This window comes from Bacillus rossius, chromosome 1 (assembly GCF_032445375.1).
Source record: "Bacillus rossius redtenbacheri isolate Brsri chromosome 1, Brsri_v3, whole genome shotgun sequence".
In the NCBI taxonomy this organism is placed as follows: domain Eukaryota; kingdom Metazoa; phylum Arthropoda; class Insecta; order Phasmatodea; family Bacillidae; genus Bacillus; species Bacillus rossius.
Window position 1 is genome coordinate 128,548,663 of NC_086330.1, and position 17,717 is coordinate 128,566,379.

The following is a 17,717-nucleotide window of genomic DNA, read 5'->3' on the forward strand; positions in this document are numbered from 1 at the left end:
ACTAAACAACAGTCGCCATTCGCCATTGCGGTAATATTAACTGTAAATGGTAAACAAATACATAGTTTTCGGTTTGTAAATGATAAGAAATAACTTTGCAAATAGCAAATAGTATAATGGAAAATTATTTTACCGAAAGTACCGTAAATAAACGTGGAAATTGATACTTAGATATGTAACTGTTTAATGTTTATAAAACTTACGCTATTTGTTTACTTTATTGGTATATTTTTTTCATGTGTGGTTAGTTTTAAATTATTAAATTTAATTATTTTTCAATGTATAATTGAATTTTCTTCCCGAAAAGTACCGTAAACAAACATGGAAAGTTGTTAGGTATAGGTAATTATTCAATTTTATAAGTTTACAGTAGGAGACCAATGATCGGCTCAAATAATATGCTACATTTTGCCGATCATTATGATCATTATGGCAAAATTAACAAAATCGGACGATTATTACGATCGGGGATCGGCATCGGCCCAGCTCTAATTTTCCTAAAAATGTTTGTGTTATTCGAAATTGCGTATTCTGAAGCATTAATCTCCATAAATAGCAAGGCTAATTTACTTAATGTGTAGGGAAATATACGTAATATAAATGTGTAGAATAACACTCAATGATAAATATGTCACATCATTTATCTTTATAAGACTACCATCGAATACTATGAATGACCAATACGACACTGCGTAAAGGGAGATAGTTATCATCATTTGGCTGGTTGACTTATCCGCCAGGGCGTGACCTTCAACTCAGTCGCGTAACTTTCATCGAACTTTACAAATCCTCCTTTACTGGCAGTGAAACCGACATTACTGTCAGAATATTTACATTTTAATTTTTCAACAATTAAGAGCTTATTTGTGTATCACTGCTTGGTTCACATCATTATATAACATTACGATTGCAATTATTGGACAGTAATTTGAATACAAACACAGTGAACACTTTTCTGGTACATCGTACAAGTGCAAGGAACTGCTGTGTCCAAAATATAAATAATTTTATTCTTCTCTAATAAAATAATTGCATTTTTTAAATATCCAATTCAATTGTTTGATGTTAATAATAGCAGAATAGACTGAAAAGAGAACAATTTTTTATGTCAGTTTAAAAATAATATTTTGCCTAAGCTAATCAGTCTTACATAGTTCAAATAAAATTTGAAAAAAAAAAAGGGGGTGGGTGGTTTGTCTGTAAAGTCGGTTTACGGACAATAATTTTACGTGATAACGTAATAAGAAAACACTGATGAAAAATTGCATACTTTTTAATTTTCAAATATTATTTACAGTATTGCAAATTTAATTTAAATAATTTGTTTGAATATAATCATGAACAATTAGTTAAAAAGCCCGCCTTAACCTGTTTGATATCATAGAAGAATTTCTCGCACGGTGGTTGGCCGGTTCTTGCACACTCGGCTCAGGCAGAACGTGACAATTTTTCGTGCATGCAGCAGGCGTTCATAGATTTATAAGACGTTATCACGTCAAAAAAAAATATATATATATATATGAACATGAACGTTAGATTTGAATAGCAAAATTGGGGATAATATTATTTCAACATTTTTATGATAAATTAAAAGTAATATTTAACAAATACTTTTACATGAGTTAGTGCAATGGATCACGCAGGACAACCAACCTCGATCCTCTGCTCGGCCTGCAGCAGCAGGTCCTTCTGGGCCTGCATGAAGTCGTGCAGCATGGTGGTGACCTTCTTGCGGTCCTCCATCTCCGCCGCCAGCCTGGCGTTGTAGTCCGTGAGCAGCTTGACCGCCTCGCCCACCTGGCCCGCCAGCCGCTCCCCCTGCGCCTTGTCTGCAACACGCGCTCCGCCGTCACCCCCGACACACCATGCTCAGTCCCTTCTTGTTACATTCACGTCAAACAACTTCCCTAAATGACACTTCAAGCTTCATTTCTTGATTACACATTTTTAAAGAATCATAAAATGATTTGGGAAGGAGGAAGAAGGGAGAGAATCTGTCTTTTTCCTCTTCCTTAGCTCTCTGCCTCCGCTTCCACCGGCGAGAAAGATCATGCAAATGTAGCTGCACTGGGTCTAATACGCCATGTATGTCAGTTATGGTTCTGAGCACACTAGCAACTATGTTTTCCAAAATTACAGTGCATTATTTTAATTGTGAAATTAACCGTTTCATGCGACTTATTCAAAAATTAAAATTTATATTTTAAATGTTTGATAATTAAATATTCATACATACAACATTCAACAACAGTTTAGTCCAAAAACATTTTATTCATGCCTTGCCAGATTAAAACTACAAAAAAATTTGAATACTTAAATATACTTTAAAAAAAATAGGTACTGCTATTTTTAGCAAACATTAAGAATTACAGGTTTGATTCATAGTAATTCAAAAATCAAATGGTTTCGTTGGGTTGAAATAATATTTTGAATTTTTCTCAGAAGAATGTAACTTGGCTGCATCACAAAGGCAATGCAATATAAAAAAGCATGCTAGTCACATAAACCAGTAACTTTTTTTCAGTATAAATACATAATAAAACATATCCACTTGTGTTCAAATCAAACACACACAGTCTTTGATCAAGAGTAAAAATGTATTGTAAGTATCATTGCTGTTTAGTTTATTGTATTAATTATATCTTTTTTGTATGTACATGGAACTAACTTTGAATAAAATCTTGTCCAGTATAAAATTTGAGGAATGCCATGTACCTGGAGTACTGCTGTGGTTTACTTCACACTCTTAGTACAGCAAAATGCAACAGTGTGCAGTCTGTTTTGTTTTCATCTTATTAGTCTAACACTTTTCATCAGCGAGACAAAAAAAATCTGTGGCAAAGATTTATTTTAGGATTATTTACTTCTTTTTTGAGTTTAGTGTGCCTATCTAGTATGGAATTGGTTATTTTCACGTGGTTATTGTTTTATCGTCACTTTAAGTTATCCTGTTTTGTATACACCTATCCCTCACTTAGCACGACTAATTCGTTCCTCAAATGATCATGTTATTTGAAATCGCGTATTCTGAAGCATTAATTTCCATAAATAGCAAGGCTAATTTATTTAATGTGTTCCAAAATTGTGTAGGAAAATATACTTTACGTAATATAAATGCATTGAATATCACTCAAATATAAATATGTCACACTATTTATCTTTATATGGCTCCCATCGCACTTTGTATGACAAATACAACACCGCGTAACGGGAGATATGTGGTTATGTACTTTATCGTCAGTAGGCTGGCTGACTTGCCCACCTGGGCGTGACCTTCAACTCATGTCGCGTACCTTTCCAAACCATCCTTTACTGACAGTGAAACTGATATTACTGTCCGGATAGTTACATTTTAATTTTTAAAAAATTAAAGTACTTATTCACGTATCACCACCGGGTTCACACTAATCCTGCCAGGCCAATGATTATTTTTATCATTGCAACATTCATTTAACAACATTTTCCATATGAATCATCTGTTCATTTCTGTTCCGGTATCTAAGGTCAAATATATTACCGCTAGTGCAACCAACAGCGTCAGATATATATAAACTTTTGGTAAGAGTCCTTATTTCGTACTTGTGCAGACAGTTGACTTGCTTAAAACTAAAGTTCGACCAACATAAGCGTGTCCTTCATGACAATCTGCACGCCGTAATACTTCTAGTTTTGTCTCAATTACTTGAACACGATGCAGTATAAGAATTAAAGCGCGTACAGTTACCGGCAACTGAATGGGCAGACACTTTTGTTTGAGTGAATTCCCTGCCACTGGCTAGACTGAGTTCACGACCCGGTTTGTGGCCAGACGACAACGGTACGGCACGGTGGCATAAGCGCGGATGTAAAAACATTTGGTCCATTACACTCCATAGCCGCAATTTAACTTGCCATAGCTGATGTTTGTACAACAGCCGATAGCATAGACAGACCTGCGTGTGCATCTTTCCCCCCCCCTTGTTTGGCTAACTGGTTCCCAAGGCACATCTGTTGTTTACAGAAGTTGAAACAGACTTTGTGGCGTCGTGCTCGACTTTTTGTTTCCTACCGAGATTTTGTGCTAACTGAAATTTACAGACGTGCTATTCAAGACTGGGGCAGTAAAATTCACAACGCGCTAAATGAATCCGTGCAATCTGAAGACGTGCTAAGTGAGGGATAGGTGTACACATTCTCTTAGCCAGTAATATGAAACTCCTATATTTTTTTTTTTTGTAGTTCTTAGAATACTGCTGAAATATGGTAGTCTGACATTTACTTAATAAATGTAAATTTTCTAGGTTTTTACATGATGTAATTATACCTTTGGTTGTAATGTTGCAGAACCCTGCCCTCCTAATTAAATAATTTTTCTTTTAAACTATTTTCATGAATGTAAATATTTCTTAAAAAGTCTTTCTAATGATATTTTACCGTTTGTTATATATTTTAGGGTTGATATTTTTCACTTGCTATGTTTTTAAGAAGGTATTTTGTGTTTTAACAGACATTTTCTATCATTAGTAATTTTTATGTAATTATTCACAAAGAAGTCGCTGTTCCAGGTTTTTACGTGTTTAGGCCTACTTTTTCAGGTTTTTCTCAATAAGTTTAATTTTGTAAAGTAATTCGTATTATAATTATTGTTCTTAAATTTTATTAACGTGTTGTAATATAATTATAAATCACGGGACTGTGTCTGGGCTTGTGTGATGGTTAGAAAGAGAGGCATGAGAGGCCTGTAAGTGGGAGTGAGAAAGGAACAGTGCTTCCCCGCCAACCGAGATAAAGACGGTAATTCCCCCCCTGAATGGGAACTGAGTGATAACTGCTCTCTCACGGTGTGGGAGAGAGAACGAGAATGGGAGTCCCCGATTTCGATGTGAAATTGAAAAGAGAAAGATCAGGGGAAGCCCAGAGTTCTGTGTGTAAAAAATTTTTTCATGTGTTGTAACTTGTTCTGTGATTGGCTGATATCTGTAGAGTGAATGAAGCGTGCGTGTGATTGGTCGGTGAGGTCATGTGACGTCTACTCCCTGCGTGGAGGAGACGAGTTCATGAGATCACCAGTCGTCTGTCGAACGCTGGACGAGTAGGTCGCGTTCGATGGCTTCTCGCTAAATTATCATGTAATTTGCGAAGAGATCATTTCACGTTGGTGGTCGGAGCCAGGCCTATATTTAAATCAACCTAATTTTCTTTTTTTTCGTTTTGGATATAATTTAATTAGAAATTGCGGCCACCTTCGTAGGCATGTTGGCTCGGGGCGGAATTCGTTTTCGCTGGGTGCGGTTCTCTTCGAGGTCGTCCCATTTTTTTATACTTGCAGTAAAACATTACTGAAGGACTCAATCTACGCGATTATTTTCCGGTAATTTCTCGTCATGCGAGCTACCAGCAGTTGTTCGACGGGCAGATGTATGTGGACTGAATGAGTAACTTCTTTTGAAAGTGTTTGGAATCGTCTGTGCAACATTCTATTAAAATAAAATAAAAAACATCAAAATTTGCAATCGGCGTTGAACTGTTTATTTTTGTATATAACGAACCGTTATATGGTTAACCCAGGTTTAGGATTTTTACCAGTCCTAACTTTTCTTATAGGAAATGATGCATTTATGATATTTAGCAATTTATCTATCATGTGTAAAGAAACTTTTCAGTAATTATATTATTTCATTTTAATTACTTTCAAACATTACTCTAATATATATAGTTTCATGTTTTATTTGGTTGAATTATCTTTGTAACAAATATATTTGTAAAGTTAATTTCTATGTGAGTGATTGTCATATTATTAAAAAATTATTTATGTTTAAAATATGCATTAATTAAATACAAAAAGAACTGTGGACGGAAAAAAATTTAGTTTGGAATGTTTTAGTTTGACCTAAAATGATTGAATGGCGAGCTGTGTAGTAAAAACTATGTAATTTTAAGCCCAATTACATCTAAAACCCCTAGACTGTTACAAGGTTATGGTAGGAAATTAGGACACTTTTTAGTTTTTTGTCAAGAAAATATTATATTTGTGAAATATGTGTCAGAATTATGTAAAGGATATCATGTTCGTCGAGATGTATAAATTTACGCATAGAATCATCGGTAGTTTCCAGACTAAATTGTGGAGCGTTATAGCTGAAGAAATTATTGTCCTAGATTCAACTGTGTCTTAACTTTGGAGAAGAAACACACTTTATTTGATTAAAACATCCAACAAGTCTAGACACTTGTGTGTGAAGTGTGGAAGCAAAGTCCAGGTAAATAATTTGGAAAATTTGTATATTTTCTCATGAAGAGATTGTGTCGCACAACAAATTGCACACATCAACCAAACAATACACATATCAGTATTCGTCAGGACCACTCCAGGCGGTGATTTTGTACAAGATATCATCGTTCCAGAGTCCCAGTAAGCGTCGTACCTGTGGCTGAGCCAGTTGACAAGCATCAAGGTCCCGGACATCCCATTATGATCTAAAGAGAGTAAGAACTGATATTGACCATGATGAATTGGTATGTTTCTGTAATATTATGTAATATGTATACTTAAAGTGTTATTTGTGTAAATTACTTAAGTAACATTTGTGTTAGTTTTATTGTGGCTTGTAGATAGCATTCATTTTAAAGTCAGTTTTAATTTCACTTATTTGTTTCATTCATTGTTTGTTCTATGATTTGATCTCATTCAGTTGATTCAACTTTTTCATTTTCTTGCTTGCTACTTTCTCTCTGAGGTAACTGAGTACTTAAGTCACATTTTTTTAATTGCACTACTTTCACTGACTTAAGCCGTGGTAAATGAATTAATTATTGATTACTTCATATGTCTCATTATAATTTGTTCTAACTATATTTTCATTTAAGTATTCTTTCTGATGGGTTGGGCAAACTGCAAAAATGAATGCTTGCTTCAAGAGTTTAGATACTAGATTTAGTAGATAATATTTTGAAGTGCATTGTCAAATGTTTATACATCAATAATCTGTACCAATTTCTCAAAGGTTACATAAAATGTAATATTCATAACCCATTTTAAACTTAATTTCAGTAAATAAGCACAGTAAAAAAATAAGTTAAATAATTTACTTAGAGTGTAGTACATAGCGCCTAAACAAACATTCTAGCTTACTCTGTCCATGTCCCTTCAAAAACACTCTTTAAAAAGCAAATACAGTTAATAAAAACCCTGTTAGTACAGAACTCCCATTTATTCAAATTGTTTTCACAGTTATTATAAATTAAATAGGAGTTATAATGCTAAGCACTTTTAATACAAATACCACAGAATCAGGGACGGGTCTAGGCTTTCCTTTGCCTAGGGCAGTAAAATTGTGATTAGCATGTGCACCCCTCACCTATTCAGGCATCTGGGACAATGATTAATTGAGGACGCACGAACTTCTATTTTATGTGTGACTTAGCACCACAAATGAATAAACATTTTTGGTCAATGGTTGTCAATTAGTCAATATCTAGCAAAGTTTCATCGCCCAAAATACCTACAAACACTTTTCTTATTATGTCTATTAATGCACCTGTATTTGGAAAATTTTAATTTTTTCTCATAACAATGTGCTAGATGCACAATAATTACCTGAGCTATATTATTGTGTAAAAAATTTAATTGCTGGTTAGTTAAGTTTTCAGATGTAATCTTGTATTTTTCTTTACTTTATCTAAAAGCATAATGATGCATACTGTGGTAAATTACATCAGTGCTTGAGTGAAAAAAAAAGAGAGGCAGGTGATATCGGAAGTGCATGAGAGAGACAGAAACTGTAGTTCTCTTCCGAGCATGGGAACTCAAGGACAAATGTACCATTATAATTATAAACAGACAGAGAAGGAAAAGTCTCTGGTTGTATGTAGGTAAACATTTTTTCAAGTATGCAACTTGTGCCTTGATTGGCCAACTTTTCTAAAGCATGTTTAAAGCTTGTGTGTGATTGGTTTTGAGGGACATGTCTCCACCATCCTCCTTCACGGATGGAAGTAGTCACATCGTCCAATAGTCGTGTGATTGTGGTACCAAAAGGTCGTGGTTGGGCGATGGCTCAAAAATTGTATAATAATGTAGTTGAAGACAATTCGGTTACGTTGATCTATAAAAATTTTTGGACTATTTTATTTTAGAATTTGTCTACCATAGTTGTAGATGTATGCCCACAAAGAGGCACACGTGAGTCATTTTTGTAGTCGTTGTGTGGTGTACCGTGTGTCGTAAGTAACCACGGGAATAAAAAGGGGACCTTGAACACAAGACAACCTCAAATATAAATGACACTAGAATATAAGGTAACTTCAAATGTCAAATGACTGAAAATATCTTAAATACTTAAATGGAAGCAGGTCAAAATTTCATGACGACTTGAAAATTAGTTAAAATTACACTGTGGCCAAACCAACACATCTAATAATAATTACTTTTCATTTCAGTCTTACATCATTTCATAATCCTTAAATTTAGGATTAAAAAAAAAGTTGCATTATCAATAACACTTTTTTATTTTTCTTCTAAAGTTTTTGATGAGTTTGAATAACTGTAGACATTCAAACATTGTGTGTTTGAGTTAATTTATACTACATACTATTTTGTTTTATAAAAAAACAAGATGGGACTGTTCTTGGCATCGAAATAGTTTTGATAAAGAGGCGAACATCAGCTAAGAAATATTTTTGTTTCATTTCTACTATAGATTTGTTTTAGAATAAGTAGAGATTTTTAAAAACCGAATAATAAAGAGAACAAAAAAATTTAGAAAAAAAAAGGATTATATATTTATACCTCATTATAAATGTCAACTGGAAGAAATAACGTTAATAACTAACATGATTTAGTTCATCAATAACAAAAAACTTTGTAAAGATTACCAATGAAGCAACCAAAAAAATAAAAAGGTGTTTAAAACCACTGCTATCAGTGGAAGAATATAGGGCTAGATAACTATACATAAGTAAATGCTAGTCAAACAGTTACCAAACATTCTCTTACTAGCGTTGACAACTGATATTCAGGAAGAGATATGGCTAACATGAAAGTCAAACAGTACCACACCGTTTCACATCTATTCACTATTAGAAAATAGCATTTGGTAAACTACCTATGTATTTGTTTCCATTTTTTTTTTGCTTTCAAAATGCATTATTGTTTTCCTCTTACAATAAATACTGTTGACTTTACTTTGCCACTTTATTCAAACAAGTTGAAGCAATCTGTTACTCAAATTGTACAAAAAATAAACAAAAAATAGATACAGCTATATAAAATAAAATTATTTTATGCACTTTATAACATTAAATTTAAAATATAAATAATGCTAAAGTTTCTTAATAGCATATAACTATAAAAAAATAATATTAAAGAAACCTATCTGGCCGTATTCAAACATAGTTATATCATAAATTCATGATAAAGATAATGTATTAAAAATATAAAAACCAGAGAAAGGCAGACATCAAAAATAACAAGCATGCTTATACTTACAAAAATTAATAATTATTCAATACTACAGGATTAACCTAGTACACATTAGAGGAATCAATCCGAGGATCCCGAATCTGGATCCCGGTCCCGAATCTCGGGATCCCGGTCATATTCCCATCCCAAAAACTTCGGGATTAAATCTGACAAATATAAAGATTTTCGGAATTAAAGAAATTTTTAAAATATTTTATAAAAATATTGCATAAAACGAAATGCACTCATTTCATGTCATTTTGTCAGCCATCTTGTTTTGCCAGCTGATTTGATTAGTTATTTTGCGTTTTTGCTGACGATTAGATTGGTTATGTTGTAATACACAACTTGTGAAAAGGTGTATAAAAAGTCACGCTTTATATCATGTAAGTAGTATTTATTATTATTTTAGTAGTTAATTAGTTGAAATCATTTATTTAGATATGTTAGAAAGTAATATTATATGTGTGAATGTAGGTTATAAACAGATATTAATTTCTGCAGTTCTGAGAGGTTATGTTAATGTCGTAGACTTAAAGATTTTTTTTTCTTTTTTAGGTCCATGAAGAAGTAAACAATGTCACTATCCAAAGAAAGTTTTTATGTCAAATATAAAAGAGATGGAGATGTTTCATCAGTGTGGAGTCACTTCTTAGTTTCTAAAGGGCAATGCAACCAAGGGATTACATAACTATTTTCAAAACATTCTATGAAAGTATATTCTACAGAGGCGTCTACGTCAACTGGCCAAAATGCTGAAGAACCACCCTTGAAATGAAAAAGTAGTTTGGACATGGACTATTTTGTAAAAACTGATACTCTCAATGATGTTTGAACCTGAATGAATGCTCTAAAGCAGCTTCCCTTTTAGCGTACTTATGTTATAACTTTGAAAGATTCAAGAGAATTTTTATTATAAAAAGGTTACTCAGATTTACCTAAATCTGCTTCAACAATCCGCAATCTGGTTGTCAATTACAGTCAAAAAAATAAGGAAACAAATAAAAGCTGAATTATCTGTATTAAATGAAAGAAAAGATTCAGTTTGAGTTTTGATTAATGGACATCCCATTATAATAAAGATATCTTATATATAAAATTCTCGTGTCACAGTTTTCGTTGCCATACTCCTCCGAAACGGCTTGACCGATTTTGATGAAATTTTTTGTGCTTATCCGGTATCTATGAGAATCGGCCAACATCTATTTTTCATCCCCCTAAATGTTAGGGGTAGTCCACCCCTAAATTTTTTTTTTTATTTCCAGTTTTTGGTAGGAAATCACCATGGCAACGGCTGTTGCTTTGTTGATGCTTCATTTGTCTCTATGGCAACGGCTATTTCATTGTTAGTGCAGTCCTCATCACCGTTGAAATTTTGCAAGTGGTAGTGGGAGGGGGAGGTGTGGTGGTAGTGGGAGGGGGAGGTGTGGTGGTAGTGGGGGGTGGAGGGGGAGGTGTGGTGGTAGTGGGAAGGGGAGGTGTGGCAGGAGTGGGAGGGGGAGGTGTGGTGGTAGTGGGGGGTGGAGGGGGAGGTGTGGTGGTAGTGGGAAGGGGAGGTGTGGCGGGAGTGGGAGGGGGAAGTGTGGCGGTAGTGGGCAGGGGTAGGGGGAGGGTGGGAGAGGGACCGCCGACGCCGAGCAGATTTTTTCGCGAAATATGCCTGCCCCTAATGTTCCTTATGTTACGCAGGATGACATTTTCCGAAAATTAGATCTAATGGGTGGTTAAAACCAGGCAACAGTGGGTACTTTGTCTGCATGAGAACAGTATTTTGCATTGTTCATGCCTTCTGCGTCTCCATGGCAACGGGCATCGCGCGGCAGTGGCGTACCCACAACGAGGGGCATGTATTATGAGCGGCGCAAGAGTGATCTGCCTGTAGACTGCCGTAGCGAAGTACGGGTACATCAGTTGTACGTTGCGTGCACGAGTCGGGTAACCATCGGTGCTATTCATTTTCTCTCCGGTACATTATACAGCATTGTAATAAATTTTCACTGAATTTTTTTTTTTATTTACCATTACTATAAATGGGAGATGTGGCTTAATTTTTTTCCATTAGTACCTATAGCCGTGCGAAGCCGGGTCGGGCAGCTAGTACAAATATAAATATTCATTCAGATAAAAAATATTGCAATTTAGGACTCATTCACATTGGCAAATCACTGACAGCCGAGACTAATGGTCCAAATGTTATTCTGAAGGTTGGAAAACTTGTCAAAGTTGAGCACAAAGTTTATTTTGCACACTGCATTCATTTAGCTGTTTGCAATTTGTTATGTAAATAAATACCTGACACTTCTGCAAATGGACCTACCAATGTTGATTCAGATGATGATGATGATGATCTGGAATCAGGATTAGTTATTGAAACAGGTAATTTTTGGGATTTGATGAATGCCTGGAATATTAAAGATGTAATTAAAAAGTTTGTAAAGTGGCTCTTATTTTTAAAATGTTATCCTTGAAGAAAGAATGATATATACTTAAAAAATATGTAACAAATGAACATGGAAGAGAGCTTACTTTACTGACTGATTGAAGTGGAATAGGTAGCCTCTTTACAATGCTTGAGCACTTTGCCCTTATAAAAAAATAGCATTCAAAAAGCACTTATAGACTTGAAAAATCCTGTGCAATTCGAGGAATCAGATTTTGAACTCATCAATGAGATAATCAATGTCTTGGCCCCAATTAAACAATCCGTAGAAGCATTTTGTCGTTCTGACGCTAATTTGTGCACGACTGATGCGACTTTCAAGTTTCTTTTTGGATAATTGAGCTACAATGATTCAATTTTGGCTTATAGATTGAAAACCATTTATTAGACCACATAAAAAATTGTCGACAAAATAAGTTAAGTGGCGTATTAAGTTTTCTATGAAATCCTCATAATTAGGGTGATATGTAATTTGGATGATGATTTAAAAGATTTGTTTTCAAGTCCAAACAAGATGCAAATAAAAAAAACTATTTCGAAAATGGATAGGATAAACATAAAAAATGATAATGAAGAGGAAGATATGCACATTGAAGATACAATACCTACATCTACAAATAATGATTCAACATTGAAAGAAAAGCTGCAGCTCCAAATCGAAAAAAGTATGAAAAAATTATCACCAGCAGACGCATTCAAAGAAACTGATTTTAGTGAAATTATTAAAAACACGAAATTAATCTCTTTGAGGCAAGTTCCATGTGAGGGCATAAGTTGAAACAAATTTATAAATATTTACTTATGATTCTTCCAACATCCATTGAGCCCGAACGGGCTTCTTAAGCCTCTGCAACTATATGTGTAACAAACTGAGAAGCAAGCTTGGAGACAAAACATTGGATGTGTTATTATTTCTTAGAGTTTATTTTCACAATACAAATACTAAGACATATAGTATCTGATCATTTTAAATTTAAACCATATTTGGTCATTTTAACTTAATAAGGTGAACATTGATTTCTGTAGATTAACGTGTTTGTAACATGAATTCTTAAGTCTAATTAAGTTGATTTTTCTGAATGTTCGCCATGTTAATTTTAAGTATTATAAACAGAAGTAATTGATTTACTTTAAGAGAAGTTTAAAGTGGAATTTTGTTTAACTTACTTTTTCTTACAAGACATATATATTATAATTAGGTCATTTTAGTTTAATAATTAATATTAATTTGATTTCTGTAGTAGAAATACGTTTAATTCGGGAATTTAAGTGTAATTGAGTTGATTTTTGTTTTGGAATTTTAAATTGTTGTGTTATAGATAGAAGTTGTTTGTTTATTTTAACAGATTTAAGTTTAATTTTGTTGATGTTTAACTTTGTACTTTTTTGACTGATTAATTTATAAACATTTTATTATTTTGTCAATAAAAAGGTAAATAGAAAGCTGATTTTTGTATAATGCTCCGACTTTTCATTATCTGTCTATAATCCTGGGTCTTTCCCGGGATTATCTGTTGACAATCCAGAAATCCCGGGATTAGAAAAAATAACTGGGATCGAATCATCTAGTTAACATGAAGACAAACTCACAATAATATTTAGTGCTAGCCAACTAAACACTTTGAAGATGCACACTCACCAGTCAAATTCGAGAGCAGTGAAACTTCAGACACTTCTGGTGGTAACTTTGCTATTCTCTCTCTCACAGCAGCATCGCTGGAAGCAGATGATTCCAAGTCCTGCAAATGTGAAACTTACTTTACTTACTAATCTTGTTGACACTCAACCTTATTGCAAAAAATATGTAAGTACCCCAACTTACTACCACCACAATCAAATCTATATTTGTTACTAATTTTACATATTATTTGACTTTCAAATGCTACAAAGACAAACTGATAACCGACACGGTTTTTCAGTGATTTCTGTGTTTATAGAATTACCTGTGCTGCAAACATCCTGGGCAGCACCATGTACCAATAAAGTCACCTTTTACAAAGAAATCTGTTACTTAAATGCAGCTTGTATTTATTGATATGTGACCATTTTTTAGTACCTTTGAGGACTAAAAGGATGGAGTATAAGATAATTAAAGTACACATCAATTGATTATCCTTGGGCACGACAACTATTGAATAAGTTTATTGTGATTTTCAGGAACACACCAGCAAAACTGGTAGAAAATTTTTTTATTTTGAAACATTTTCCAGCCAACAATGATTGAGTATAGATACTGGATTTTTGCCACCTATAATTGGTATGTCACAATATGTAAAACAAATCCAACAGTAGCGAAAGTTTAGAACAACTCAGTAACTACTAGTGTAAGGCAATTCCATGCACCAGGTCTTGGAACAAAGCACTTCTTCATTCAACAATCGCCTGTTTTTACATGTACAACCAGCAGGCAGTGTGATAGTACTAATTTCAGGATTTTTTTCAGAACCTTTTATAATTTTTTTTTTAATCAAGGGTGATTTTTATATTTACATACAAAACCAAAATGAAACATGAGAAAATGCAATACAGAATTTTCTACAATTCGCAGGAACATACCAATTTTAAATTAGAAAGCTATTTAACATTTTCAGGGATAATTTTTACATGCGCCTGTATAATGTAGTGACGTAGTGAGTCATCAAAAAACAAAATGCAGCTGGAAATTAAGATTTTGTGACTTTGAGAACAATTGCTGCATACTTAGGGACTTTTCCATGACTTTGTGACCAGTCCTTCAGTTTCCTTACTTTTTCATGACTTCTGGGACCATGGTGACCAGTAGACCCCTTAATAGGCTTAAAATTCTTCCTCACACACCATGTTGAATTTTTTTTTTCAATTTTAAAAATTTTAAAGAAATATTTTAATTGTGTGACTATTAAGTTAAGACATATGAATTGTTCAGCTGTATAAAGGCAGTAATTGAACGTACAGCGAGTTTCTTGATGCAATAGACCAAAAGTAAATTTAAATAATAGGTACCTTCCTGAAGTTAATGAAAAGCAGATGACATGTAGTCTACATTTGCAAACAAACATAACACATAATGCTTATGTGGGGATATAACAAGAGCCAGTTATCATTTCTGAAACTAATTCCGGACGGCCAGGCACATGTAAATGAATATTAAATTTTTCTTATAATATTTTTAATATAGCTTTATTTTGTAGGATAACTAATAAAAACAATGTGTGGCATGTTATGAAGAAATACAAAATAATCTCTAAAAACTTTAATTTTCAATAAAACCTAAAAAAATCTAAATACAAAAAGAAACCATCAATATATAAAATATTTCAATATTTCTATTAGAATATAATGGTTCAATAAAAGTGTCTGCTGACAACTTACCCTACATATGCAAACAAGGACGGATATTACACAACAGTTTAACTGATAATATTTTTTGTTGGAAGATTATATGCCAGATTTATTGAAGTTATAGTACAGTAAACCCTCGATAAATCGGACTAAAAGGGGGGAGAAGTTGTCCGAGTTATGATTTGTCCGAGTTATCGAGTGGATAATTTTAGGTTACACCCAAAGATAGCTACATACCAGTGTTACGAAATAAAAGTATACAAAGTGGTATCAGTTTAAAGACAGTTGCAATGTAATACATAATTTATTATTCAGCGTCTTTTAAGTAAAGCTCGGCAAACATTCTGCAGCGAAACACAAGTCCGTAGCTGCGTATGGCCGCTAGCAAGGTCAACTGTGAGCAGCGAGCACGAGACGGCCAGGCAAGGTCACAGTAGTCTGCTGGCGCGCTGTGCGTATCTATCAACTCAGCTGTTGCTGCGTTGCCGCCACACGTACCTCGTACACAACACCGGGCATAAAAATTTAAAGTTTTTCCAATTTTGAAGGCTCAAAATATCGGCGCTGCTTATACATACCAATATACAGTATAAAAACTGTGAATTTTAGGCTACCACAAACTTTCGGACCTTCATTTAATACGAGTAGCAATTTAATCACTGTCGGAATCAGTAACACTTTTCAGGATCGGGAACACTACACTTTCCTTAGGCCTACTGTATGAACATGATGGAAACTCGTCTACACTTTGTGGCACTGTGGTGGGAGCTGTCAGAGTTGACAGAGGTGTTGCCTGGAAGAAACTGTCAATCTTCAGCTGCGTGGTCTTGTAGTGCTGCTTTCGAATCACAATTTCTCGTGCTGACCGGAAATGATGATAGAATGGCTACAGTTCAGTGTTAGTGGTTGAATCAATAATGCTAATTAGAGTATCTAACACATCTCTGGCACTTGATAATTTTGATTTTGAGAGGGGTTCTAATTCCTCTTCTTCATCTGTGCTATGTTCTGTATTAGGATACATAACCTCTCGAACAATTTCTTCGTCAGGCAGTATCTGACAACGAAGTTCTGCCTCGTCAGCATCTAACCACTCGCGGATAGCTGCTTCTGTGGGGCCAGTTTCACCACATGCCAACAATGTCTCCAAGTAATCAGTGGCCTCGAACCCCTTAAAAGTCGTGCTCTACAACTTTGTCGAAGAGAAGCTTATTCCATCCATTGACTAGTGTGGAAGTTTTTATTTCCCTCCAAGCCGAGGCCCAATTGAAAATGGCTGACATTATGTTGTAGGCCCAAAGTTTTTGCAGTGTTCTCTGGCCCCGTGTGTCCTCTTTTTCATCTTGTGGTTCCTGCAATACAACCATCACCTCAAAAAGAAATTTCTTTTTGTACAATCTCTTCGAGGCCAAGATAATTCCCTGATCCATAGACTGAATCAGGGATGTTGTGTTTGGAGGCAGTGCCATACATTTAATTTTGCCGTCACTACTACACATCTTCTCACTTTGGGGGTGGGAAGGGGCATTATCGATGAGCAACAAAGCTTTGACTTCATCAGGAGAAATCTTCAAAACATCCTCCTGGAATCGATGCACTTCAGGTACAAAGTGGTTTTGAAACCAGTCGTTTGTGATTTCTTGTGTGAACCACGCATTCTTTGAGTTGTAATAGTGAACAGGCAGGTTATTCATAAAGTCCTTGAGGACACGCGGCTTGTGAGATTTTCCCACAACAACTGATTTAAGGCTGTGACTTCCATCAGCGTTTGCACACAGTAAAGCCGAAAGTCTCTCCTTACTAAGTTTTCGTCCAGGTGCAGTACTCTCATGCTTGTAGGCCTGTGTGTTTTCTGGTAGTGATCTCCAAAACAGCCCCGTCTCATCAGCATTGTATAGTTGTGCACAAGATAGGTTTTCTTCTTCAAGTAGATCATTAAGCCACTTTCTAAATGGCTCAACACTAGCAGTATCAGCACTTAGGACTTCGCCAAACATTCTCTTGTTGATTATGCCGTGTCAGTTGCGAAAACCGCCACAACCAGCCATCACTTGCTCTGAACTCTATGTTCAGGTGCATCGCTAGTCTTTCAGCTGCTGCTTGCAGCTCTACACCACGCACTGCGATGCCACTTGATCGTTGCTGTACATACCGTTTGTAAACTGCTTCTTCAAGATCTGTTTCTGTAGGCTGCTTAAGCCGTTTTCTGCTGGAAACAATTTTTTCCGAGTAACACTTGAACACAAACTGCTTAAACTTGTCTATTTTTTTTTATGTCCGACACTGTTTGTTTTGCGATACCGTACTCGAGACATAGATTCGCCACAGAAACACCAGACTCAAGTTTTTTCATCAATTTTAATTTTTCAGCAACAGTCAAAGTCACACACTTTCTTTTAGGCCCCATTGTGAAATGTGAATGTTCATAACACGAAAAAATCACGGCGTGCGGAACTGGGGAAGTGTAACGAGTGTTAACAATAAGCTAGCCGCATACTGACATGTACACCTGCTGTT

The 17,717-nt window shown here is 34.9% G+C and overlaps 1 protein-coding gene across 2 annotated transcripts in view; it reads right to left on the reverse strand.

Annotated features, from left to right (window-relative positions):
* Nucleotides 1-17,717, reverse strand: part of LOC134545821 (regulation of nuclear pre-mRNA domain-containing protein 1B) — a 78,641-nt gene that overhangs the window by 47,336 nt on the left and 13,588 nt on the right. For both annotated transcript variants that reach the window (XM_063388637.1, XM_063388638.1), the window contains exons 4-5: nt 13,519-13,618; nt 1,654-1,829 (exon numbers count right to left, since the gene is read on the reverse strand). In XM_063388637.1, coding sequence (XP_063244707.1) covers nt 1,654-1,829; nt 13,519-13,618 — 276 coding nt within the window. The remainder of the gene's footprint in view (nt 1-1,653; nt 1,830-13,518; nt 13,619-17,717) is intronic.